Source organism: Erinaceus europaeus, chromosome 2 (genome assembly GCF_950295315.1).
Source record: "Erinaceus europaeus chromosome 2, mEriEur2.1, whole genome shotgun sequence".
Lineage (NCBI taxonomy): Eukaryota > Metazoa > Chordata > Mammalia > Eulipotyphla > Erinaceidae > Erinaceus > Erinaceus europaeus.
The window spans coordinates 4238868-4265355 of record NC_080163.1 but is presented as its reverse complement, the minus strand read 5'-3'; the positions used below and the strand labels follow the sequence as shown (position 1 = coordinate 4265355).

Here is a 26488-nt window from a genome sequence, read left to right as displayed (position 1 = left end):
TTTATATTTATTTATTCCCTTTTGTTGCCCTTGTTTTATTGTTGTAGTTATTATTGATGTCGTTGTTGTTGAATAGGACAGAGAGAAATGGAGAGAGGAGGGGAAGACAGAGGGGAAGAGACAGACAGACACCTGCTAACCTGCTTCACTGCCTGTGAAGTGACTCCCCTGCAGGTGGGGAGCCGGGGGCTCGAACTGGGATCCTTACGCCGGTCCTTGCGCTTTGCGCCACGTGAGCTTAACCCGCTGCGCTACCGCCCGGCTCCCTGCTCAGTTTTTTTTATTGCTGGGTATTATTGCATTGCCTCTGGGAGTGTGGACCCAGGATCATTGTGGGGTGCAGAAGGTGGAAGGTCTGGCTTCTGTAATTGTTTCCCCGCTGGACATGGGCATTGGCAGGTGGATCCACACTCCCAGCCTGCCTCTCTCCTTCCCTAGTGGGGCAGGGCTGTGGGGAAGCGGGGCTCCAGGACATACTGGTGGTTTTTGTCTTTTCTGCCTCCAGGATTACCACTGGAGGCTGCACCATGAATCCACTGCTCCTGGAGGCTATTTTTTCCCTTTTTATTGCCCTTGTTTATTGTTATTATTGTTGTCATCATTGTTGGATAGGACAGAGAGAAATGGAGAGAGGAGGGGAAGACAGAGAGGAGGAGAGAAAGACAGACACCTGCAGACCTGCTTCACCACCTGTGAAGCGACTCCCCTGCAGGTGGGGAGCCGGGGGCTCGAACCGGGATCCTTACGCCGGTCCCTGTGCTTTATGCCAAGTGCGCTTAACCCGCTGCACTACTGCCCAACCCCCTCTAGTGTAATCTCTATCTTTCCGTCATTCAGAAATGAGTCATGGCCCCGGGGGTGACACTGGGTAAACCCCTGGGACTCTTGGGCATGGTGTCCTGAGACCCATCCCCAGTACTGCATGTGACAGAGTGACTTTGCACAGGGTGCTGCCCTGCCACGTGCACTACTGGTTCAAGCCCTGAGACTACCCCATGGCCAGATGGTGGAGCCAAGCTGTGCCGTCTCTACCGATACCTGAAATAAAAAATTAAAAAGGGGGAAGTCAGGTGGTAGCGCAGCAGATGAAGTGTTCGTGGCTCAAAGCTCAAGGACCAGCATAAGGATCCAGGTTCGAGTCCCCGGCTCCCCACCTGCAGGGGAGTCGCTTCACAGGCGGTGAAGCAGGTTTGCAGGTGTCTGTCTTTTTCTCCCCGTCTTCCCCTCCTCTCTCCATTTCTCTCTGTTCTTTCCAAGAACAGCTGTAACAATAATAACAATTGCAACAAAAGGGAAAAATGGCCTCCGGGAGCAGTGGATTCACAGTGCAGGCATGAGCCCCAGCTATAACCCTGGAGGCAAAATAATAATAATAAATAGGGTTAGGGAGATATCATAATGGTTATGCAAAAGACAAATGCCTGAGGCTCTAAGCTGTCTGGTTCAATCCTCCAACCACCACACGCCAGACTAAGCAGTGCTCTGGTCTGTCTCTGCTTTTCATTTTTATTTATTGGGTAGAGACCATCAGACACTGAGAGGCCAGGGGGTGATGAAGAGGAAGAAAACAGACACCGGCAGCCCTGCTTCACCACTTGTGAAGCTTTCCCCCTGCAGGTGGGGACCAGGGGTTGGAACCTGGGTCCTGGCACATCGTAACATGAGCGCTTAACCAGGCGCGCCACCTGCCCCCCCCCCATATATTCTTGTGAAGATGAAGGTAGTCTGTAAATGAAAGAACACACAGCCTGTAAGTGAAAACAACTTTAATGTGAAAACCATTTGAAAGGATTTCTTTTTGGCAAACGCAGGAAGGGAAGCCACCCCTCCACAGCCCTGAGAGGAACCCTGAGGGGAGCCCCGACCCGAAGAGTCCGGAGAGATCGCGGGCACGGGAGGTGCAGCCTGGCAGCAGCCTCTGGGCCAGGCGTCAGTCCAGGGGGAAGTTCAAGTCCACGGGGGAGGCGGCCAGGATTCCCTCCTGAGCAGAAAGAACGGCAGAGCCCCGTGAGCACAGGGGACCCCGCTAATAGAGGCACCCAGCTACTGAGAGGGCAGGGGGACCCCAGGCTCCTCCAACCCACACACAGAACCGAGTACCAGAGGCCGCGTTCACGAGTCCATCGTCACACGGGAGCTCCGTGCATGGCAAGTGTGGTGCTCTCTTGCCTCCTCTTTGACTGTTTTAATCATTTATTTTAGTGAGATACAGAGAGAGAGAGAGAGAGAGAGAGAGGCAGACAGACACTAGAGCCCTGCTCAGCTCTGGCTGGTGGTGCTAGGGATCGAACCTGGGACCTAGGAGCCTCAGGCAGAACCAGGATGCCGTCTGTCTCCACCGCCCTCTCCTCTTTCTACCTCTTTCCTTCTCTCTCTCACAATCATTACAGATGAACTTTATTTTATCATCTTATGATTATCATTATTTTTAAATTTTATGTATTTATTTATTATTGGACAGAGATTGAAATTGAGAGGGAAGTGGAGATAGAGAGACAGAGAGAGAGAGAGATACCTGCAGCCCGGATTCCCCACTTGTGAAGCTTTCCCCCTGCAGGTGGGGGCTAGGGCTTTGAACCCGGGTCCTTGTGCACAGTGATGGGAGTGCTTAACCAGGTGCGCCACCACCTGGCCCTCATTTTATTTTTACCACAGCACTGCTCAGCTCTGGCTTATGGTGGTGCTGGGGATTGAACCTGAAACCTCTTGTGCCTCGGGCATGAGAGTCTCTGTGCATAACCATTGTGCTGTCTCCTGAGCCCTAAAGATGAACTTTATAGAAAAAAAAAAGGGGGTGGGGGAGTCGGGCGGTAGCACAGCGGGTTAAGCGCACGTGGCACATAAGGATCCCAGTTCAAGCCCCCGGCTCCCCACCTGCAGGGGAGTCGCTTCACAGGCGGTGAAGCAGGTCTGCAGGTGTCTGTCTTTCTCTCCCCCTCTCTGTCTTCCCCTCCTCTCTCCATTTCTCTCTGTCCTATCCAACAACGACGACATCAACAACAATAACAATGATAAACAACAAGGGCAACAAAAGGGGAAAAATGGCCTCCAGGAGCAGTGATTGATAGTGCAGGCACTGAGCCCCAGCAATAACCCTGGAGGTGGCAAAAAAAAGGCCGTGGTCCAGGAGGCGGCGCAGTGGATAAAGCATCGGAGTCTCAAGCTGTGAGGTCCTGAGTTCAATCCCCGCAGCACATGAACCAGAGTGATGTCTGGCTCTTTCTCTCTCCTCCTGTCTTTCTCATTAATAAATAAAATCTTAAAAAAAACAACAAAAAATAGCCGTGAGGTTTAACGGATCCGTCTTTCTCCCTTTTTTTTTTTTGCCTCCAGGGTTATCACTGGGGCTCAGGGCTAACAACGAATCCACTGCTCCTGGAGGCCATTTTTATTGCATAATATTGAGAGAGGAGGGGAAGACAGAGAGGGGGAGAGAAAGACAGACACCTGCAGACCTGCTTCACCGCCTGGGAAGCGACTCCCCTGCAGGTGGGGAGCCGGGGGCTCGAACCCGGATCCTCACGCCGGTCCTTGCGCTTTGCGCCGCCTGCACATAACCCGCTGCGCTACCGCCCGGCCCCCTCTGTCCCTCTCTCTCTCCCCCATTCCCTCTTCAGTTGCTCTCTGTCCTATCAGACAAGCGCAAATCAACTGGAATGTGTCGCTGGAAAGGGCCCAGCAGAGCGAGCACGTAACGTGCCGGGGATCAGACTCACACGTCCAGCGCTCTAGCCACTGCGCCACACGGCTCATCAGTGAGAGGGAACTCACACCGGCCTCTGCAGCTCTGCTGGCCTCTCCTCCCCGGGGCCAGCAGCTGGAGCGGCTCGGGCCGGCACCCTCCCTCCCTCCCTCCGCTTAGCCAGCTGCACCTGTCCGGGGCGTCCTGCACGGCCCCCGGCGGCCACCAGAGGGCGCGGCTCAGCTCTGCCCTCCCTGCGGGTCCCGCTCCTCGGTGCCCGCAAGGCCCCCGCCTGCCCTGCCTCTCCCGGGGCTCTCCAGCTCGCTCGCCTCGCCTCGCTGCAGCCCCGCAAGGCTGCTTCCCGTCCCTGCGGCTCCGGCTCGTCTCCATGTCAAGGGCAAACTGCGCGCCTGCGCCTGCCCGCCCCCTCAGGGCCGGTGCCCGGGGGTGCAGGGGGGCCCGGTGCCCGGGGAGGTGCGCCAGCGGCCGCCGAGCTCACCGCCGTTCTGAGCCTGCGGGGCAGCAAGGTAAGAGAGCGGACTCGGGCGGCGGCGGGTTAAGCGCACCTGGAGCGAAGCGCAAGGACCCGCCTAAGGATCCGGGTTCGAGCCCCCGGCGCCCCTCCCGCAGGGGAGTCGCTTCACAGGCGGTGCAGCAGGTCTGCAGGTGTCTGTCTGTCTCTCCCCCTCTCTGTCTGCCCCTCCTCTCTCCATTTCTCTCTGTCCTATCCAACAACGACGACATCAATAACAACAACAATAATAACTACAACAATAAAGTAACAGGCTACAAAAGGAAGTAAATAAATAAATAAACTTTTAAAATCTTAAAGAAAAGAAAGCAAGCAAGCAAGCAGACTCGGGGCCGGGTGGTGGCGCACATGCTACCCCCGTCCCCACCTGCAGGGGGGAAGCTTTGCGAGTGGTCAAACAGGGCTGCAGGTGTCTCTCTCCCTCTCTAGCGTCCCTCCTCCTCTCAATTTCTGGCCGTCTCTATCCAATAAATAAGTAAATAAAGATGATTTAAAAAAATTCGAAAAGAAAAGCAAGCGGACTCCTCCTTGCTGTTCGGACACACGTCAGGGAGCGAAGCCAGGTCACCTCTGCCTTTTGTCACCAGGGGAAGGACGGCAGGAAGCAAAGCTGCTAAGAGGGAAAGGGGGCAGGTGGGGGTGTGGAGGTGACCGCCAGTAGCTGGGGGAGGGAGGGCTTCGCGGGTGACACCAGAGAGGGTCCCTGGATCAAAGGAGCCGAGACCCACGGAAACAAAGCGTGCAGAAAGCCAAGTAGGGATCAAGCCGCATGTGAGCTCAGCGGCCATGCCCTCATTCCTTTGCTTTTCTTTTACTGCGAGCAAGAGGAGCGAGAGGGAGAGACGGGCGGGGAGGTGAGGTCACCACACGTGGAGCTCCCGGGTGAGGCGGGATCGAACCACGGCCCCGCGCCCGCCAGCTGCCGGGGCAACTGTGGCGCGCGCCCCTTTCTCCCCCCCAGAAACTCATCAAGGAGAACCAGCCGCCCGCCCGGTGCACAGAGCAGCTGCTCAGCTAACTCTGATGGAGGCTGAGACGCCGGCGGCTCACCCAGCCCCCGTGGGCCTGGATCCAGGGTGCGAAGCTGTGCACGTGCTCCACGCTGAGTCCCGAGAGGGTGCCTCCCAGGTGGGCTACTCGCCGGCTCAGCTCCATGGCCAGGGCCAGGCGGGCCAGGGGCTCCGGGGAGGGCGGCGGGGGCCCCGGGCACGGCAAGGTGGACCGCGTGCTGCCGGGGCCCGGGCTGCCCTCCCGGCTGGAGAACAGCTCCACCAGGCGGGCGAAGGACGCGGCCGAGAGGCGCGCCAGGCGGCGGCGCAGGGCGGGGTCCGAGGCCAGCTGCGGGGCATAAAGACAGGGCCAGGCTCAGTCCCGTCCATGCGCTCAGCCAATAGGAGGACACTTACGCGTAAACCACGCCCCCGCCGGCAGCACCAACCAATCATAAACCAGAATACGGTTCCCACCAACCTACTCCAGGTGGCATGACCACGCCCTCGCGGAGAACAACCAATAAGGGCTAAGCTCTGCTGTCGCTGAGGAGATCGACAACCTAGCCACGCCCCCCACTGGCTTTCCCTCTGGCCCAGGACAGCCTGGAAGGGCCAGACCTCTTTCTTTGAAGGTGCAGAGGGGGTCTGGCAAGACAGCTCACTTAAAAAGTACACAAGCTTTGTCATACCCAAGACGCAGATTCGAATCTAGCCCCAGTGTACTGAAGGAAGCTTTGGTGCTGTCTTTATATTTCTCTCTCTTTTTAACTTTTTTTTTTCCCCTCCAGGGTTATCGCTGGGGCTTGGTGCCTGCACTAGGAACCCACTGTCCCTGGAGGCCATTTTTCCCATTTTTGCTGCCCTTGATGTTACTGTTGTTGTCATTTGCCACCGTTGTTGTTGTTGCTGTTGTTGAATAAGACAGGGAGAAATGGAGAGAGGAGGAGAAGACAAAGAAGGGGAGAGAAAGACAGACACCTGCAGACCTGCTTCACCGCCTGTGAAGCGACTCCCCTGCAGGTGGGGAGCCGGGGGCTCGAACCGGGATCCTTACCCCGGTCCTTGCGCTTCGCATCATGTGCACTTAACCCGCTGCGCTACCCCCATTCCAACTTTTAAAAAATTTTATTTGATAAGACAGACAGAAATTGGGAGGCGGGGAGGCGGGCGGTAGCGCAGCAGGTTAAGCGCAGGTGGTGCTAAGCATTAAGGACCAGCTCAAGGTTCCCAGTTCGAGCCCCCGGCTCCCCACCTGCAGGGGAGTCGCTTCACAGGCGGTGAAGCAGGTCTGCAGGTGTCTGTCTTTCTCTCCCCCTCTCTGTCTTCCCCTCCTCTCTCCATTTCTCTCTGTTCTATCCAACAGTGACGACATCAATAACAACAATAATAACTACAAAAAAAAGGGCAACAAAAGGGAAAATAAATAAACATAAAAAATTAAAAACTAAAAAGAAATTGGGAGGCGGTGTGAAGTTAGAGAGAGACATCTGCGGCACTACTTTGCCACTTGTGAAGCTTCCTCTCACCCCTGCAGGAAGGGGGTGGGGACTCGGTCCAGGGAGGGTAAGGTGTGCGCTCAGGCAGGCGTGTTACCTGCCCCCATCTCTACCTTTTTATCTGAAGAAGCTGACCCGGAACAGTGAGGCCCCAGTGACAAGGAAAGAATGACACGAGGCTACTTCACCCACCCAACAAACCAACGACAAATAATAATAATACGGGAGTGACAGAGAAGAAAAGAGGAGGGTGAGGGAGATGGCACACAAATGATTTTCATGGGAGCCGGGCGGTAGCCCAGCGGGTTAAGCGCAGGTGGTACAAAATGCAAGGACTAGGGTAAGGATCCCGGTTCGAGCCCCCGGCTCCCCACCTGCAGGGGAGTCGCCTCACAGGCGGTGAAGCAGGTCTGCAGGTGTCTGTCTTTCTCTCCCCCTCTCTGTCTTCCCCTCCTCTCCATTTCTCTCTGTCCTTTCCAACAACAACATCAATAATAACTACAACAATAAAAAAACAAGGGCAACAAAAGGAAATCAATAAATATGTTTTTAAAAAATAAAAGAAACAAATGATTTTCATGACAGAGGCTCTAAGGTCCTAGATTCAACCAGAGCTGGAAAAAAAAAAAAAAAAAGAGGAGGAGGAGGAGGAGAGGAGGAAGCAGAGGCAAGGGGAGGCGGGGCCCCACCTCGGTGGCAGACGGAAAGGCAGTGAGCCATGCAAGGAAACTACTTAAGTGCCACCCTAACCACAGGCTTTCTTGTTTTTAATGATCTTTACTTACTTCTTGGATAGAAACAGCCGGAAGTCGAGAGGCAAGGGGGAGATAGAGGAGAGAGGCCAAGAGACACTTTTAGCCCTGCTTTACCAATCACAAAGCTTTGCCCCTGCGGGGGGGGCGGGGGGGACGGGGGGGGGCTTGAACTCGGGTCCCTGTGCATTGTAACATATCACTCAACAACCCAGACCCCCCCGGCTTTCTACACTGCTGCTGCTAATACAGAAAAAGACTTTCTCCAAAACTGGCCTGAGCCAATCAGGTAGGACAGAGTTCCCAGGCACAGCCCTTCCACTCACTGTTCAGGCAAATCCTAAACCAACCAGAGCTTCAGAGTCTAGACAGCCCTCTCCACCCACCCCACTGGCCCGTGACGGTCTCCTTTCTCAGAGGGTCTCAGATCTCCGTGCTAGGCGGCATCTCTGACGGATGCGCACGTCAGCCTTTATAGCACGCCCTGTAAAGGTCAAGGAGAGGTACTAAGTCGAAGAACGGCCCTGACTGCCCCACCTTCACGCAAGTCTAGCCCTATCCTCTCCCCACCTGACCACCCACCCACCAATGGCAATGCAGACGACGCTGCTTCTGCTCCCAGCACCCAGTCACCCTCACCTCCTGTCGCCTGCTCTGCTAAGAGCTGGGACCGGCCCTCCTCACCTGCTGGTTGATGACATCAGCCTCCTCCTCCAGCAAGGCCACCAGCCTCCGGATCAGGGCTTCCTTCTCTGTGAGTGGGGGGCCCTGGAGCTCTGCAGGTCAGAGTTTGGCTGAAAGCTCTGGCTCCTCCTCCCCCCTCGGTCTCCTCCCCCAACCCCTCTGCACTCACGCGGGCTGGGCGGGGATCTCAGCTGCTCTTCAACCAGCTGTTCCAGTCTCTGGGCCACCAGAGCATAGAAATCTGGCGTCGCTGGGCCTGGGGTGAACAGAGCCAGAGGTGGAGTCTTCAGGACGGGGGGAGCTTAGGGGCCCTTTTTGCTAAAGTTTCACAAAGGGGTAGACTGAAGGCCAGCAGCACCTGTGGCCACAGGCCTTCGGGAGGTGAAGCGATGGCAAAAATGCTGGGATTGCAAGTGTGAGGTCTCCAGTTCAACCCCTGGCCGAAAATGCGCCTGAGTGATGCTCTGGTCCTCTCTCTCCTCTGCTGCTGCTATCATGTGTAAATCTTAATTAATTAATGATAATATATATAATCTTTTTTTCTTTTTCTCCAGGGTTATTGCTGAGGCTCGGTGCCTACACTAGGAATCCACTGCTTTTTTTTTCATTGTTGTTGTCACTGCTGTTTGATAGAAGAGACAGAAACCAGAGGTCGGGCGGTGGCGCAGCGGGTTAAGTCACATGGCGCAAAGATCAAGACCGGCGTAAGGATCCCGGTTCGAGCCCCCGGCTCCCCACCTGCAGGGGAGTCGCTTCACAGCCGGTGAAGCAGGTCTGCAGGTGTCTGTCTTTCTCTCAGCAGCAGTGACAACAATAACCATAAGAAGAACAGCAAGTGTGACAAGGACAAGAAAAATGGGGAAAAGATAGCCTCCAAGAGCAGTGGATTCATAGTGCAGACATCAAACCCCTGTGATAACCCAGGAGGCAAAAAAAACAAAACAAAACAAAGAGAGGAACCGAGAGAGGAGGGGAAGACAGAGAGGGGGAGAGAAAGACAGACACCTGCAGACCTGCTTCACCGCCTGGGAAGCGACTCCCCTGCAGGTAGGGAGCTGGGGACTCGAACCGGGATCCTTGAGCTTGACATTATGTGCATTCAACCTGGTGTGCCACCACCCGACCCTCTTAATTTTTAAAAAATATTTATTTATTTATTCCCTTTTGTTGCCCTTGTTGCTTTATTGTTATAGTTATTGTTGTTGTTATCTATGTCGTTGTTGTTGGATAGGACAGAGAGAAATGGAGAGAGGAGGGGAAGACAGAGAGGGGGACAGAAAGACAGACACCTGCAGACCTGCTTCTTCACCGTCTGTGAAGCGACTCCCCTGCAGGTGGGGAGCCGGGGGATTGAACCAGGATCCTAATGTTGGTCCTTGCACTTTGTGCCACCTGTGCTTAACCCACTGTGCTACCACCCGACTCCCTAATTTTTTTTAACTTCTTGTACATTTCCATTTTATGTTCCCCAAATCAGATTTCGAGTGTTCAGGCTTGAACTGGACCCTGGAGATTATCCCAACCAAGGAAGGCCGACACCTCGCACTCCTGCTGTGACTGCCAGATCAGGCATCATCAGTCTATCAGAGTCCTTCTCCCAGAAGTGAAACTCTTCCAGAGTGTTCCCGAAGCCATCGCTAGTCAATCTAGGATCACATGATAGGAAACCTCTGATCACTCTCGATCAAGTCCAGTGGCCATGCCATCCCGTTTTGTTATTGCAGAAGATGATTCCCCCCACCTCATGGGTGCATCTGGGTGACAAGTCTAGCAGATGGAGACTTGTCTCAAGTGGCCTCCCCCAGGGCTCTGTTCTGGCTCCTACGCTATTCAATATTTACATCAATGACCTCCCAGAAACTTCTTCAAGGAAGTTCATCTACGCTGATGACATCTGCTGTGCAACTCAGGCATTCAAGTTCGACATCCTCGAGGAAACACTCACGAAAGACATGTATCTGATATCTGATTACTGTAAAAAATGGCGACTAATCCCTAGCACTGCAAAAACGGTATCAACTGTTTTCCATCTACACCATGCCTCGGCCTCGCGTGAGCTTAATGTGCAGCTTGGCAATACGAGAATCCGGCATGAAGCCCAGCCAGTCTATCTTGGCGTTACTCTCGATCGCACTCTGTCATTTCACGATCATCTCATAAAAACTGCAGCAAAGGTGGGCGCGAGGAATCACATCATTGCAAGACTGGCCAGCTCCTCATGGGGCGCGAGCGCTTCCACACTGTGATCATCATCTCTGGCATTATGCTATTCCACTGCAGAATACTGTGCCCCAGGATGGTTCCGTAGCCCCCATGTCCACTTGGTCGATTCCAAATTATATTCCTCCATGAGGATAATTTCTGGAACCATCCATTCCACCCGGTTCCATGGCTGCCAGTTCTTAGCAACATCGCCCCGCCAGATACTCGTCGGGATGCAGCATCATCCAAGTTCATTTCCCACGTCTACGCTCGACCGGACCTGCCAATATACGCGGATATCTTCGCCCACCCTGTCCAATGCTTGACATCTCGTCACCCAATCTGGTCCCCTACGCCTACACTGAACTTCTCTGTTCCAGTCTCTTGGAAACAGAGCTGGCAGTCAGCTGAGGTAAAGAACAAACACCTCATCACAGACCCCTGCAAGCGTCAACCCGGCTTTGACCTAGCACGTTATGATCGGGCCCTCCTCAATCGCTATCGAACAGGCCATGGCCGGTGCGCCGCTATGTTCCATCGCTGGGGACCCAGAGACGACCTGAACTGCCCCTGCGGCTCCAGACAGACTATGACCCACACAGTCAACGACTGCCACCTCTCCAGATTCAAAGGAGGTCTCGAAATTTTACATCAGGCTCAACCTGACGCTGTTGACTGGCTACGGAAGAAGGGCAAACGCTAGAAGAAGAAGGAATGGAAGCAAACAGAAAGTTACCACAGAAAACCAGGTGCTTGTGGTTACTGCAGACTTCAGGCAGGAAGACACGGATGGAAGGAGAGAGATGGCTAATAAAAGGGGTGAGGGGCCAGGGAGGCAGTGTCCACTGGACGTCCAGGCCCCAGGCCCCATCTCTGCCAGCACCTCCAGTTAGTTTCACAGTGCTCCGAGGGGAGCTCCCTCTCTCTCTGCTTTTCTCATTAAAATAACTAAATATGTCTAGAACACCACGGCACTGAAGTTTCCTTCAAGTAGTAGGGGCCTGGCTTAGATTTAGGGCACACACAGAGCAAACGTGACCGACTACCCAGTGAGCTATTCCACCAGCTCTAAGCCTTTTTTTTTTTTTTTTTTTTGCCTCCAGGGTTACTGCTGGGGCTCAGTGCCTGCACCATGAATCCACTGTTCCTAGAGGCCATTTCCCCCCTTTATTGCCCTTGCTATTGTAGTCTTGTGGTTATTATTGTTGTTATTGATGTTGTCCTTGTTGCATAGGACAGAGATAAACGGAGAGAGGAGGGGAAGACAGAGAGAGGGGGAGAAAGACAGACACCTGCAGACCTGCTTCACCGCCTGTGAGGCAACTCCCCTGCAGGTGGGGAGCCGGGGGCTCGAACCAGGATCCTCACACCGGTCCTTGTGCTTTGCGCCAAGAGCGCTTAACCTGCTGGCCTACCGCCTGACCCCCACAAGTGTTTTTTTTTCCCAGAGGTGGGGGCTGGGTGGTGGTACACCTGGCTGAGTGTACATGTCACTGTACACAAGGACCTGGGTTCAAGCTGTACAGGGAGAAGCTTCACAAGCACTAAAGCACTTTCCCTTCCCCTCTCAGTTTCTCTCTATATACCCAAAAATAAAATCTAAAAATTACAAATAAAAATAAAATGGAGGAGAAGGCTAGAGCCAGAGAGAAAGCAAAATGAAGTTCATGCCTATGGCTTCGAGGTCGCAGGTTCAATACTCGGCACCACCATAACCAGAGCCAAGCAGTGCTCTGGGAGAAAAATAAACGGTGGTCCGGGAGGTGGCACAGTGGATAAAGCATGTGGACTCTCAAGCAGGAGGTTCCAAGTTCAGTCCCCAGCAGCACATGTACCAGAGTGATGTCTGGTTCTTCCTCTCTCTTCTCCTATCTTATTTTTTCCAAAATAAGTTTTTTTAAATCCTTTTATTTTTATTTTATTTACTTATTTATTATTGGATAGACACAGGAATTGAGAGGGGTGGGGGAGACAGAGAGGGAAAGAAATGGAGAGACACCTGCAGCCCTGCTTCACCACCTGTGAAGCTTTCCCCCTTGCAGGGGCTTGAACCTGGGTCCTTGCACACTGTAATGTATGCGCTTAACCAGGTGCACCACCACCCGGCCCCTCTCATCCTATCTTTCTCACTAATAAGTAAGATCTTTAAAATAAATAAATAAATAAATAAGCAAAAACATCTTTTTTTTTTTTTTTTTGCTTCCACGGTTATTGCTGGGGCTCGGTGCCTACACTAGGAATCCACTGCTCCTAGAGGCTATTTTTTTCCCTTTTGTTGCCCTTGTTGTTTATCACTGTTGTTACTATTACAGTTGTTGTTATTGCTGTCATTGTTGTTGGATAGGACAGAGAGAAATGGAGAGAGGAGGGGAAGACAGAGAAGGGGAGAGAAAGACAGACACCTGCAGACCTGCTTCACCGCCTGGGAAACAACGCCCTGCAGGTGGGGAGCCGGGGGCTTGAATTGGGATCCTTGAGCCAGTCCTTGTGCTTCGTGCCATGTGTGCTTAACCTGTTGCCCTACCACCCGGCGAGGGGGAGGTAGTGACATGGGAGGTGGTATAAGCATTGAACCCTCAACCATGAGTTCAAGCCCCAGCATTTTAAGTGCCAGAGTAAGGCTCTGATGGTCACCTCTTTCTCCTTCTCTCTCATAAATAAATACATTTTTCTTTCTTTCTTTATTCCCTTTTGTTGCCCTACTTGTTTTATTGTAGTTGTTGTTGGATAGGACAGAGAGAAATGGAGAGAGGAGGGGAAGACAGAGAGGGGGAGAGAAAGACAGACACCTGCAGACCTGTTTCACCGCCTGTGAAGCGACACCCCTGCAGGTGGGGAGCCGGGGGCTCGAACCAGGATCCTTTTTTTTTTTTTTGCCTCCAGGGTTATTGCTGGGGCTCAGTGCCTGCACTATGAATCCACTGCTCCTAGAGGCTATTTCCCCCCCTTTTCTTTGCCCTTGTTGTTGTAGCCTTGTTGTGGTTGTGGTTATTATTGTTGTTATTGATGTCATTCATTGTTGGATAGAACAGAGAGAAATGGAGAGAGGAGGGGAAGACAGAGAGGGGGAGAGAAAGACAGACACCTGCAGACCTGCTGCACCGCCTGGGAAGCGACTCCCCTGCAGGTGGGGAACCCAGGGATGGAACCTGGATTCTTACACCAGGCTTGCGCTTTGCGTCACCTGCGTTTAACCCGCTGCGCTACCGCCTGACCCCCTCGAACCAGGATTCTTAAGCTGTTCCTTGCCCTTCGCATCACGAGTGCTTAACCTGCTGCGCTACCGCCTGACCCCCACTAAATACACTTTGAAGGGTGTGTGTGGGGGGACTGAAACTCTTACTGAGGCTGTTCCACTAACTGTCCTTCCGCTTGGTAATAGGTGTGGCTAGCCAGGTGTGCTCCCACCTGCCCCTATTTCACAGACCTGTCTGAGAACAATCTCATGGACTTGGGCACAGAGTGGGGAAGGCTGGTGCTGAGGCCCCACTCAGCCTCCGCATCTGAGTCACCTTGACCTGGAGCCTTACTCCCGACTGTTTTCAGAACCAAGGCTTCCAGCTCACCGGCCAGCCCCTTGGTCTGTCGTGTGCATGACTAGGCTCTAGCCTGCCCCCCACCGCAGTGAAGGTGCCCTGGTCTCCTTCGCTCTCTCTTAGTATTACTATTACTATTTTTATGACTTTTTAAATTTTTATTTTGTTTACTTAATTTTTTAAGAAGATATTATTATTATTTATTGATGAGAAAGATAGGAGGAGAGAAAAAGAATCAGACATCACTCTGGCACATGTGCTGCCGGGGTTCGAACTAGGGACCTCATGCTTGAGAGTCCAATGCTTTATCCACTGTGCCACCTCCTAGAACACTCGAGATTTCCCCCCCCTCCAGGGTTATTGCTGGGCTCGGTGCCTGCACCATGAATCCACCGCTCCTGGAGGCCATTTTTCCCCCTTTTGTTGCCCTTGTTGTTATAGCCTCGTTGTGGTTATTATTATTGCCATTGTTGATGCTGTTCGCTGCTGGATAGGACAGAGAGAAATGGAGAGAGAAGGGGAAGACAGAGAGGGGGGAGAGAAAGACAGACACCTGCAGACCTGCTTCACCGCCTGTGAAGCGACTCCCCTGCAGGTGGGGAGCCGGGGGCTCGAACTGGGATCCTTACACCCGTCATTGCGCTTTGTGCCACATGCGCTTAACCCGCTGCGCCACCGCCCGGCCCCCGAGGTTTTTTTTAAAAGAATTTATTAGAAAACACAAGTAGAACCTGAAATGGAATTGGCGTTTGGCACCCAAGTAAAAGACTCTGGGGTGGGTGGGTGGGGAGAATACAGGTCCATGAAGGATGATGAATGACATAGTGGGGGTTGTATTGTTAAATGGGAAACTGGGGAATGTTATGCATGTACAAACTATTGTATTCACTGTTGAATGTAAAACATTAATTCCCCAATAAAGAAATAAATTAAAAAAAAAAACATACCACTATACCCCAATGTATTAAGTGTGAGGTTAGAGAAAAGCCCCGAATATTGAGAACATTCATTAACCCAAAACCAACTGTTCCTTGTTCTGTGTAAATATTTCCACCTGTACCCACACTGTGATAACTATGAAAAGGTGGGATGAAAAATGATCGGGGTCGCAGACTCCCTTTGCATGGAAGGGTGTCAGCGGCCCAAGATTAAGCTTGCTAATAAAGGGTCTTGCATGTGAAAAAAAAATTTTTACTTATTCATGAGAAAGGAGAGAAGTAAAAAAGAGAAAGAAGCAGACATCACTCTGGCACATGTGCGGCCGGGGATCGAACTCAGGACCCCATGCTTGACAGTCCAAAGCTTTACCACTGCGCCACCTCCTGGACTATTATTATTTTTTTTCCCTCCCTCCCTATTATTATTATTTTAATGTAGCTACAGATACAGAAATCAAGAGGAGAGGGAGAGATAGGGAGAGAGAAAGAGAGACACCTGCAGCACTGCTTCACCACTCGTGAAGCTTCTGGGGGCTTGCACCCAGGTCCTTGTGCACTGAAATGTGTGGGCTCCATCAGCTGGCCCCTCTCTGTCTTTATCTTAAAAAAGAAAAAAAGAAAGAAAAAAAATCGAGGCTTCTGGTCCTACCAGTTCAAGGCTGAAGCAGGGAGATCTCTTACCAGGTTCTGAATCATAGCAGGGGCGGAGGGGCAGGGAGCAAGGCCGAGGGGACTCGGGGGGAACTGCTCCTCGGCCCAGGGGACAGGGAAGACATCTTCGAAGGCGGCTGAGGAAATCGGTGGGCTCCTCCTGGCCAGGGCTCCTGGGGAAGGGGCTTAGAGTGACCCCAGGGCCCCCCCCCCCCCCGCATTGCAGTTCTCCCCCCACGGCACAGCCAACAGTCAGGCGGAGAGGCTTAGGGGGGCAGCTCGGTGCACCCAGATGCAGCCCCGGGCCACATGCAAGGAAGGCCCGCACCCCCTCTTACCGAGCCGGGGTGGCGAGAGGGGGCCCGCCAGCCTCTCCCCGCCGCAGGAAGGCAGCCAGGACCCTTCAGGCGTGTCCTCTCGGAGGTCCAGCTCCTCCGAGCCCGCCATGGAGGCACCTGGGACGGGGAGGGGGGGGCGGGGGACCCCAATTTTTTTAAATATTTATTTATTCCTTTTGTTTGCCCTTGTTGTAGTTGGACAGGACAGAGAGAAATGGACAGAGAGGGGCAGAGAAGAGACACCCGCAGACCTGCTTCACCGCCTGGGAAGCGACTCCCCTGCAGGTGGGGAGCCGGGATTCGAACCCTGTGCTTTGCGCCACACGCGCTTAACCCGAACCTTGTGCTTTGCGCCACACGCGCTTAACCCGCTGCGCTACCGCCCGACTCCTGCAAATTCCTGGTTTTTGAATGAAGAGGAATCCAGGCCTCGCCCAGCGGCGCAGGTGACTGAGAACCTGGGCTCCTCTGTCCTGGGACCCCGGGAAGGACAGGAATGAGGGGCATGGGGGCGATTCCTCGCAGAGGAAGAAGCAGGGGACTCGATTCTAAGGGTCTAAAGCGGGGGGCTGGACGGATGAACTCCGGAGTGCAAGAGCGAAGGGGACGGGGGCCTAGGACCCCAGAGTCCCCGGGGGATCAGAGGCTCTCGACTCAACTCTCAAGTCCCATCACTCAAAGTTTCAGAGGACCGAACTACCAATCCCAGCAGGCTTCGCAGCAAACATTCCCAGGGTTCGCGCTTGGCTGCCGCACAGCTTGCTGGGAGATGTAGTCCACCCTTCTCAAGTGGGCATCTTAGAGGGACCCCGGGACACTGACCTGTAGAAGCGGGACTGGGGTGCCCGCTCCAGGATTCCGGCTCCCCCCCCTCCAACCCTCCCCTTAATCCTGCTAGCGCCGCGCTCACCTGACCCCCGGCCCCGCCGCCCAAAGCCGTCGCCGCCTCCGCCGAACTTGTATGAACTTTACTGGTTTAACTTCCCCACGCCTGCGCGTTGAGCACCGTAGCCGGCCTCCCCACTAACGTACCGGGGGCGGGGCCAGAGCGTCTAATTTGCATGTGACGCTCCCAGCAGGCCCGCGCCGGAAGCCCTAATATGGGTGTGGGCGGGGCGACGGGCGCGCGCAAGGGACCGGCCCCCGGCCCCCGGGGGAACAAGCGTATGAACCAAATGACGGGAAAGTTGTTTTCCGGGGAGAAACCGACCGGAAAAGTAACCCCGGCGCTCGAGAACTCTGCTGACTGCAGGGGCGTGCGGTCCTGCCGTCGGGAGAGCCACCGGAGGGCAGACACGGGGCTGCGCCCCCCAATACCCCGACCTCCTACGTAGGTAACACGTGAAGGGCCTGGGCGGCCCTGCGATCCGGGGAAGGGGGGGGGGGCTCGGGAGAGCAGCCGGGCTGGCACGGTGGTCCTGCAGAGGACTTTGCATGCACCAGGGCCCAGGTTCGATCCCCGGTGCCGCCAGCGCTCAGAGTTGCGTGCTGCTCTGGGGGGGCGTGGCGGGGGGTGGGCAGTGGCCGGTGCTGGAAATTAAGCACCGAAACAACAACAAAAATAAAACCGCACCACAAGTGGGGGGCAGAACCTCAAAATACGGCACTCGCGGCAGAGCGATGTGGCCTGCAGTGGTGCACCGCGCACGCGCAGGGTTTGCATGCTTTGCATGCACGAGGCCCGGGCTCGCTGAAAACGCTGAAATCTGGGGGGGGGGGGGGGGGCGAGGAAGGAGCGTCCACTTTGGAGGATCTGGTGGAGAGAAGCGAGGATTCTATCCGCAGGCTGACTTGTGGCGGCTGCACTGGAAATGGGGGGGGGGGCTGCGCCCCGCCGCTGCCTGCACGGAGCTGACTCGAAAATGGGGGACCCGGGGGCTGGGTGAACTGGCTCACTTGGAGAAAGCATGATGTTGACTCAGAAGGACTTTCGTGCCTGAGGCATCAAAGGTCCCAGGTTCAATCCCCAGCACGACCATAAACCAGAGCTGAGCAAGTGCTCGTTTAAAAAGGGGGGGGGGGGGGAATGGAGGGAGGTGCCTGCCTGCTTGGTGTGGGGATGGGAAGGAGGCCGCGTGGCGAAGGGAAGGGAAGGGTTGGGGTTGGGGAGGCCGCACAGCAGTCACACAAAGCCTGTCCTGCGAGGCTCTGAGGTCCGGGTGCACACACTCACTCTCTCTCCAGGTATACACACACACACTCTCCAAGTACACACACTCTCCAAGTACACACACTCTCCAAGTACACACACTCTCCAAGTACACACACTCTCCAAATACAAACACACACACACTCCAAGTACACACACGCACACACACACACTCCAAGTACAAGCACACATACCAGGTACACACACACTCTCCAAGTACACACACACACACTCCAGGTACACGCACACTCTCCAAATACAAACACACACACTCCAAGTATACACACGTACACACACACACTCCAGGTACACACACACACTCCAGGTACACACACACACTCCAGGTACACACACACACACACACACACACACACACACGGAAAGGGAAGGGAAGGGAAGGGAAGGGAAGGGAAGGGAAGGGAAGGGAAGGGAAGGGAAGGGTCTCGACTGGTGGAAGGAAGAACACACACAGAAGAACCCGACGAAAGGAGTTTCCCCGGCACAGAGCGAGGCCAGCTGTGCACGAGACCCTGGGTTCGATCCCCAGCTCTGCACGGGACACCAGCAGGGGCGGCCCCTGGGTGCGGGAGAGGTGCTGCGGAGTCTCGGGTCCGCCTCTCTCCCTCTCTCTCTCTCTCTCTCTCTCTCTCTCTCTCGGGAAAAGTAGGTTGGGGCTGGAGCCCGCGCAGTCCGGTCGTCTCAGCCCCGCGCCCTGTGCTCTGCCCGCAGGCCGCCATGGGCTCGCAGAAGCCGCGGATCCTGCCCTGGCTGGTGTCGGTGCTGGACGCGGGGCTGTTCGAGGGCGTGGCCTGGCTGGACGCCTCCCGCACCCGCTTCCGCATCCCCTGGAAGCACGGCCTGCGGCAGGACGCCCAGCAGGAGGACTTCGGCATCTTCCTGGTGCGCGGGGACAAGGGGGCGCCCTTGGGTGCGGGGAGCGTGCGGGCTGGGGGGCAGGGCCCGGGGAGGGCGGCGCTGCGGGTTGCAGCTTCCGGGAACAGACTGGAGGGAGGGACTGGGACTGACAGACCGCCCACAGACCCGCGGGCGGGGCAGCAGGTGCACCCGCGAGAGTCACGGTGTTTGGGGTCTTTGCCCCTCTTCTTTCTTTCTTTTTTAATATTTATTTTATTTATTTATTCATTCCCTTTTGTTGCCCTTGTTTTACTGTTGTAGTTATTATTATTGTTGTTGTTGTTGGATAGGACAGAGAGAAATGGAGAGAGGAGGGGAAGACGGGGGTGGGGGGGGAGAGACAGACAGACACCTGCAGACCTGCTTCACCGCCTGGGAAGCGACTCCCCTGCAGGTGGGGAGCCGGGGGCTCGAACCGGGATCCTTCGCACCACCTGCGCTTAACCCACTGCGCTACCGCCTGACTCTCCCTTTTTTTTTTTTTTTTTTTTGATTTTTAATTTATTCATGAGAACGGTAGGAGGAGAGAGAAAGAACCAGACATCACTCTGGCACATGTGCTGCCGGGGATCGAACTCAGGACCTCATGCTTGAGAGTCCAAAGCTTTACCACTGCGCCACCTCCTGGACCACCCTCTTCTTTCTTTCTAAAGTCGACATGGAGCTGGGAAGCCCCCCACACACACACCCCGAGAAGAAATTTAACATAAAAAATGTGGGACCAGGTGGCGGCGCACTTGGTTGAGTGCACATATTACAGGGCACAACGGCCCGGGGTTCGAGCCCCTAGTCCTCACCTGCAAGGGGAAAGCTTTGAGAGTGGTGAAGCAGAGCTGCAGGTGTCTCTCTGTCTCTCTCCCTTCCTATCACCCCCTTCTCTCTCAATTTCCGGCTGTCCTTATCCAATAAATGAAAAAAAGAAAAAAAAAAATTTATTCAGGCGGCTCTTGGAGAACTTTGGGCTCAGAGCGCAGTGTGGGCGTCCTTCACAGGGGTGGGGTGGGGGGTGTGCAGAGTTGGGGGGCGTAGCACACCGGACCCTCATTAACCTGAGGAGATGGCGAGTTCAGTCTCAGCACCAACACGAGCCAGAGCTGAGCAGCTCTGTTGTCTCTCTCTCGTTAGCAGAGACACCAGCATGTTTATGCAAAGACTTTCAAGCTTGGGGACTGGGTGGTGGCGCACATGTTCAGGGCGGAGGTGGGTAGCATGATGGTTCTGCAAACAGACTTCTCATGCCTGAGGCTCCAATGTCTCAGGTTCAATCCCCCGCACTGCCATAAGCCAGAGCTGGACAGTGCTCTGGTAAAAAAAATAAAATAAAAATTAAAACAAACAAAAAAAAAGTCTACATGTTCCAAGGTGTAAGGACCGGACCAGCGGGTTCAAGAACCCTGGTCCCCACCTGCAGGAGAGAAACTTCTGGAGCGGGTCTGCAGGTGTCTTTCTTTCTCTCCCCTAATCTTCCCTTTCCCTCTCAATTTCTGTCTATCAAATAAACATAAAAAATGTGTAATATTGGGCAGAGGGTAGATAACATAATGGTTATGCAAACAGACTCGCATGCCTGAGGCTCCAAAGTCCCAGGTTCAATCCCCTGCACCACCATAAGCCAGAGCTGAGCAGTGCTCTGGTAAAAATAATAATATTTATTCCCTTTTCATTGCCCTTGTTTTTTATTGTTGTTATTATTGCTGTTGTTTTTGATGTCGTCGTTGGATAGGACAGAGAGAAATGGAGAGAGGAGGGGAAGACAGAGAGGGGGAGAGAAAGACAGACACCTGCAGACCTGCTTCACTGCCTGTGAAGCGACTCCCCTGCAGGTGGGGAGCCGAGGGAGGGGGGGGGGGCTCGAACCGGGATCCTTCCGCCACCTGCGCGTAACTGCCTCCTCCCTGTCTCCCCTCCTCCTTTCAGTCTCTCTCTGTCCTGTCAAATGGCTGCTGGGAGCAGTGGTTTCCTCATGGAGGCACTGAGCCCTAGTGGTAACCCTGGTGCCAATTTAAAAAACTAAATAATTTTTAATTACTTATTTTGCATAGGGAGGGAGAGAGAGAGATTGAGAAGGAAGGGGAAGATAGGGAGATAAAAACAGACATCTGCGGGAGTCGGGCGGGAGCGCAGCGGGTTAAACGCACGTGGCGCAAAGCACAAACACCAGCACAAGGATCCCGGTTCGAGCCCCCGGCTCCCCACCTGCAGGGGAGTCGCTTCACAGGCGGTGAAGCAGGTCTGCAGGTGTCTGTCTTTCTCTCCCCCTCTCTGTCTTCCCCTCCTCTCTCCATTTCTCTCTGTCCTAACCACCAACAACAATAACTACAATAAAACAAGGGCAACAAAAAGGAAAATAAATTAATTTAAAAAAAAAAATCAGCCTTCTGCAGCCCTGCTTCATGCTCCCAAAGTATCCCCACCCCACCCCACCCCTGCAGGTTAGGACAGGAGGTTTGAACAAAGGTATTTTTTTAAATAGTAGAGGGCGGCCAAGTTCTTATAGATGCAGGAGGTGCTCTGGGGTAAGCTGCTGGCAGGCTGAACACCCAGTGGGGGTCTGGAAGGCTGGGTCAAGGTGGAAGGTTGTTTTTTTTTAAAAAAAATTTATTTATTTATTTATTTATTTATTTATTTATTATATAGAGATAGCCAGAAACCAAGAGGGAAATGGGAGAGAGACACCTGCAGCCCTGCTTCACCACTAGCAAAGCTTTCGCTTTGTTGTTGTTATTACTGTTGTTGTTGTTGATGTCATTGTTGGCTAGGACAGAGAGAAATGGAGAGAGGAGGGGAAGACAGAGAGGGGGAGAGAAAGACAGACACCTGCTTCACCGCCTGGGAAGCGACTCCCTGCAGGTGGAGAGCCGGGGGCTCGAACCGGGATCCTTACACCGGTCCCTGCGCCACCTGCGCTTAACCCCGCCCGGCTTCCGTCTTTGCGCGTTTTAACATGTGCTCGACCGACCAGGAGGACCACCACCTGCCCTCCCCTCGTGTTTTTCTTTACTATATATTTGAGTGCCACTGCCTGGCCCCGCAGGAAGGTTCCTCCATCCTGTTGGGCAGAGATGAGCTTGGGGGCGAGTTTGCTCCTGGGCTGGGGGGAGGGGTCTCAGTCTTCCTCCCGCCCCCCGGGGCCCCGACCCCCCCCCCCAGGCCTGGGCTATGGTCAGTGGCGCCTACACTCCCGGCAAGGACAAGCCTGACCTGCCCACCTGTAAGAGGAATTTCCGGGCTGCCCTCAACCGGAAGGAGGAGCTGCAGGTAGTGAAGGACCTGAGCAGGGACCCCCAGGACCCACACAAGATCTACGAGTTTGTCAACTCAGGTGGGCTGGAGAAGCAGGGCTCCTTGGGGGGGCTGGGCGTCCCCCCATCCCCTCCACCCCTACCCCCTGCTCCGTTCCACTCACAGCCCCCCCCCCCCAGGAGTCGAGTGCCCTGCTGAGGCCTTCCCTGTGCCGGATTCCCAGGTGAGCATGTACCTCCCCCCCCCGCACCCCCACAGGCCTCCTGTGCTCCCCGTCACCCCCATTTTCACCTCCACCTCTGTTCACTCCCTTACAGTCTGTCCCCGTGTCCCCCACCACCACCTTGTCCTGACACTGTCCCCAGGGGGCAGATCGTCCCTGACTTATCAGGGTCCCCTCAGCCTCCTGGGAACTCAGAACCTCTCTGCTCTTCATCTTGCTGGCGTCAGGGCGGGGGGTGGGGGGGGGACTCACCGCCGGGGTTCTGCCCAGATCCTGGGGCAGCTCTCCCTCACCCCTCACCCCGAGGGCGAGGCCCAGGCCCAGGCCCAGGAGGAGGCCGTCTGCCTGCCCTTCTCCCCGCCTCAAGGAAAGCATCGTGGGCTTACTGGACGGCATGATGTTGGCGCCACCCGGGAACGACGGAGCCTCCAACGTGGCCGTGGCCGTGGCCGGTGCAGAGCCCCCCCAGATCCTGCTGAGCCCCAACTCAGCCGCCTCGGTTCCCTGCCCCGTCTCGGGAAACCCCTTGAGTCGGCTGTTGGTGCCCAAAGACAGTGGTGAGTGCCAGTTGGGGGGGTGCCAGCTGGGGGGGGGGCACCTTCACCTCACGCTGATCTCCTCTCCTCCGCCCAGAGTGGGAGTTCGAGGTGACGGCCTTCTACAGGGGGCGCCAGGTCTTCCACCAGGCGGCCTTCTACCCCGGGGGCCTGCGGCTGGTGGCGGCCGAGGCGGCCGAGGACGCGCTGCCTGGGCAGCAGGTGGTGCTGCCGGACCCCGAGCTGTTCCTGACCGACAGGGGCGCGGTGGACTACGTGCGCAAGGTGCTGGGCAGCCTGGGCCCGGGGCTGCGCCTGTGGCGGGCGGGCCAGCAGCTCTGGGCCCAGAGGCTGGGCCACTGCGGCACCTTCTGGGCCCTGGGCGAGGAGCTTCTCCCCGACACGGGCCAGGGCCAGGAAGGCGAGGTCCCCAAGGAGCGGGAGAGAAGCGTGCTGGACCTGCAGCCCTACCTGCAAGGTGAGATGGGGACTTGTGTCTCTGTCTGTCTCCCCTCCCTCTCTCGACTCCTCTGTGCTGTCAGATCGAGAGGAAAAAGGAGGAGGGAGAGGGAGAAATGGCTGCCGGGAACGGTGGGTTTGTAGTTCAGGCACCGAGTCCCAAGCCGGGTCTCCGCTGCTTGTGAGGAGGCTCTGCTGCTATAGTCCCTTCCGCTCTTTCTGCCTCTGTGTTACTTCACTTCTTTTTAAAAAAATATTCATTGATTCCCTTTGTTGCCCTTGTTGTTTTATTGTTGTAGTTATTATTGTTGTTGTCGTTGTTGGATAGGACAGAGAGACATGGAGAGAGGAGGGGCAGACAGAGAGGGGGAGAGAAAGACAGACCTGCAGACCTGCTTCACCGCCTGTGAAGCGACTCCCCTGCAGGTGGGGAGCCGGGGGCTCGAACCGGGATCCTTACGCCGGTCCTTGCGCTTTGCGCCACGTGCGCTTAACCCACTGCGCCACCGCCCGACTCCCTTATTTTACTTCTGGGTAGAGACAGAAATTGAGAGGGATGGGGGAATTGGGGGGGGCAGGGATAAATAGTATAATGGTTCTGCAAAGCGACCCTCATGCCTGAGGCTCCAGAGAAGCTGGCAGCCCCACGTAGGGCCGGAAGGCCACTGGGTTAAAGAGCCCGGCGACGTCCAGAATCGCCGCCTTCCTGCCCCTTCCTGATGGGGGCTGGGGACTCGCCCCCAGTCACCACCCTGTGCCTGCTGTTGGGGTCTAGGAGTGGGCGGAGGGCCTTCTCCCTACCCTGACAGGGTTCCCGGGTTCCCAGAACTCATCGATTTCATAAATGGAAGCGGACGCTCGCCGCGTTATACCCTCTGGTTCTGCATAGGGGAGTCTTGGCCCCAGAACCGGCCGTGGACCAAGAGGCTCGTGATGATCAAGGTCTGTGGTGCGCGCGCGCGTGTGTGTGTGTGGGGGGAGTGTGTGTGTGTGTATGTGGGGGGAGTGTGTGTGTGTGTATGTGGGGGGAGTGTGTGTGTATGTGGGGGGAGTGTGTGTGTATGTATGTGGGGGAGTGTGTGTGTGTGGGGAGTGTATGTGGGGGGAGTGTGTATGTGGGGGGGAGTGTGTGTGTATGTGGGGGGGAGTGTGTGTGTATGTGGGGGGAGTGTGTGTGTATGTGGGGGGAGTGTGTATGTGGGGGGGAGTGTGTGTGTATGTGGGGGGAGGAGTGTGTGTATGTGGGGGGGAGTGTGTGTGTATGTGGGGGGGAGTGTGTGTGTATGTGGGGGGGAGTGTGTGTGTATGTATGTGGGGGAGTGTGTGTGTGGGGGGAGTGTGTGTATGTGGGGGGAGTGTGTGTATGTGGGAGGGAGTGTGTGTGGGGGGGTGTGTGTGTGTGTGTGTGGCGTGGGCACAGGTCCGGCTGACCAGAACCCTCCCTGCAGGCAAGCAGGAGAGGCCACTGCCCTTCCCCAAAGGAAGTGGGGGGGTTTCCTCCTGGGAACCACAACTCCCAGATGCCACTCTGAGAAATGACACCCAGGGGGAGGTGGGGCATACACATCACAGCTCACAAGTACTCAGGTTCAAGCCCCTGGTCCCCACCTATGGGAGAAAAGTTTCACAGCTGGTAAAGCAAGTCTGCAAGTATCTATCTCCCCTTTACCTCTCGATTTCTCTTTCCAAAATAAAAAAAAAATATCAAGAAGGCAAGTCAAGGCAGGGCACCTACGAGCCTCTGCAACCACCCACCCCATCCTCATCCTCATCCTGTGGAGCTTCCGGGTGTCCCCGCCCAGAGCCTGTGAACAGCCTGCAGGCCCTGGGGAGCAGCCGTGAGGCGACCACGGGAGTCCTGGCCACCAGCCCTTCTGGCAACCCTCCTGGCTGCCCGGGGCTGTGACCAGAGGCGGGACTACAGCTCCCAGGAGCCCTGGGCCTGAGGGTGCATCCTGGGTAGTGCGGGGGCTGCTGGGAGTTGTAGTCCACTCAGTTAATGGCGTCGGAGGGGGATGGGCCCCCTGACTTGGTTCTCCCTCCTGCCCTGCAGGTTGTCCCCACCTGCCTCAGGTGCCTGCTGGAGATGGCGCGGAATGGGGGGGCCTCCTCCCTGGAGAACACGGTGGACCTGCACATCTCCAACAGCCTCCCCATCTCCCTTTCCTCCGAAGAGTACAAGGCCTTTCTGCAGGACCTGATGGAGGAGATGGAGTTCTAGGCGGTCCCCTCTCCCTGGGGTGTGGGCCCCTTGCCCCCACACCTAATAAAAACCAGTTCTTGCCACGGTCACCCTGTGTTGGGCGCCCCAGGCCAGGCCTCTGCCCCACAGCGCAGGCGCTCACTGTGACCCCCGGCTCCTCCTCTCCCCCCGTTACAGACCGAGACACAGAGCCTTGGAGCGGCACCAGGAGAGAGGACTCAGGATAGCTAGGACTAGGGCTGCTGCTTTAGACAGAGACCCAGGCTGGGCCTTACTTAAGCCTGTGGTGGTTTTTAAACCAGAGCCCTGCTCAGCTGCGCTCACGGCGGGGCCGGGGACTTAACCTGCAGCCTGGGAGCCTCAGGCAGGAGAGTCTGTTGCATGACCTGTACGCTGCCTCCCCGGCCTGAACTCTGATCTTGCCCACCCACGGTCTGGCCTTCAGTGGGGAGCTCGGCAGGGGCCAGATGTGCCCGGTCCTCTCTGCACCACATGCCCGCCTTCGGAGGGCTTCTGACCTGAGCTCCCCGCTCCCCATGGCGCCTGGGCTCTGGGTGACAATGGCTGATGGACGCAGAGAGGCGTCGTGACTCAACTGTGGCCCTTGCTCTTCTGTGCCTCAGTTTCCTTCTCCCACTGAAAAGTGCAGGTGAGGTCACCCCGGCTTCACAGCACTGAAGAGATTCTATTTGAGGGGGTGACAGGTCCCCAGTGACCTGCTCTGGAATCGCTCCAAACAGCAGCCAGGTGCCCCGAGTTGTCACTCGCTCACCGTCAGCACCCGCCCTGCCTGGGTCTGTGTCTTTAGTGTTAGAAACAGCATCACCCCGACACAGGAGACGCCAGGGACAGAACTTCAGTCTGGGGAGAGCATGATGGCGTTGTGCAGGAAGTCCCCGGTTCAATCCCCAACACCGCCAGAAGTGTAGAGCTAAGCAGTGATCTTGTAAAGAACAA

General features: G+C 55.5%; 2 protein-coding genes across 3 annotated transcripts; one reads left to right on the top strand and one right to left on the bottom strand.

The window, feature by feature from the left end:
* Positions 1-1757: 1757 nt before the first annotated feature.
* Positions 1758-15925, bottom strand: BCL2L12 (BCL2 like 12). Its single transcript, XM_060174694.1, is given in 7 exon segments — positions 1758-1981; positions 5265-5552; positions 8139-8230; positions 8308-8394; positions 15496-15638; positions 15804-15868; positions 15871-15925. Coding segments are annotated over 7 exon segments (768 nt in total). The 5' UTR covers positions 15913-15925; the 3' UTR covers positions 1758-1930.
* Positions 15926-16925: 1000 nt separating this feature from the next.
* IRF3 (interferon regulatory factor 3) lies at positions 16926-25620 on the top strand. 2 transcript variants are annotated; one of them, XM_060174576.1, is made up of 8 exons: positions 16928-17137; positions 18682-18852; positions 22018-22189; positions 22290-22333; positions 22701-22890; positions 22967-23347; positions 24155-24270; positions 25382-25620. In XM_060174576.1, the coding sequence occupies exons 2-8, from the start codon at positions 18688-18690 to the stop codon at positions 25547-25549; spliced, it is 1236 nt and encodes a 411-aa protein (XP_060030559.1). In that variant the 5' UTR covers positions 16928-17137; positions 18682-18687; the 3' UTR covers positions 25550-25620. The 2 variants fall into 2 exon arrangements, with proteins under 2 accessions (XP_060030567.1, XP_060030559.1); XM_060174584.1 differs by lacking the exon at positions 18682-18852 and having other exon boundaries at positions 16926-17137.
* The last annotated feature ends 868 nt before the right edge of the window (positions 25621-26488 follow it).

What these genes read in the sequence shown, in the direction of transcription:
- IRF3 (XM_060174576.1), top strand. Translation starts at nt 18,688, where the DNA reads ATGGGCTCGCAGAAGCCGCGGATCCTGCCCTGGCTGGTGTCGGTGCTG. An exon ending in GTTGGTGCCCAAAGACAGTG is followed by an intron (nt 22,891 to 22,966) that starts GTGAGTGCCAGT and finishes TCCTCCGCCCAG; the next exon opens with AGTGGGAGTTCGAGGTGACG. An exon ending in AGAGGCTCGTGATGATCAAG is followed by an intron (nt 24,271 to 25,381) that starts GTCTGTGGTGCG and finishes CCTGCCCTGCAG; the next exon opens with GTTGTCCCCACCTGCCTCAG.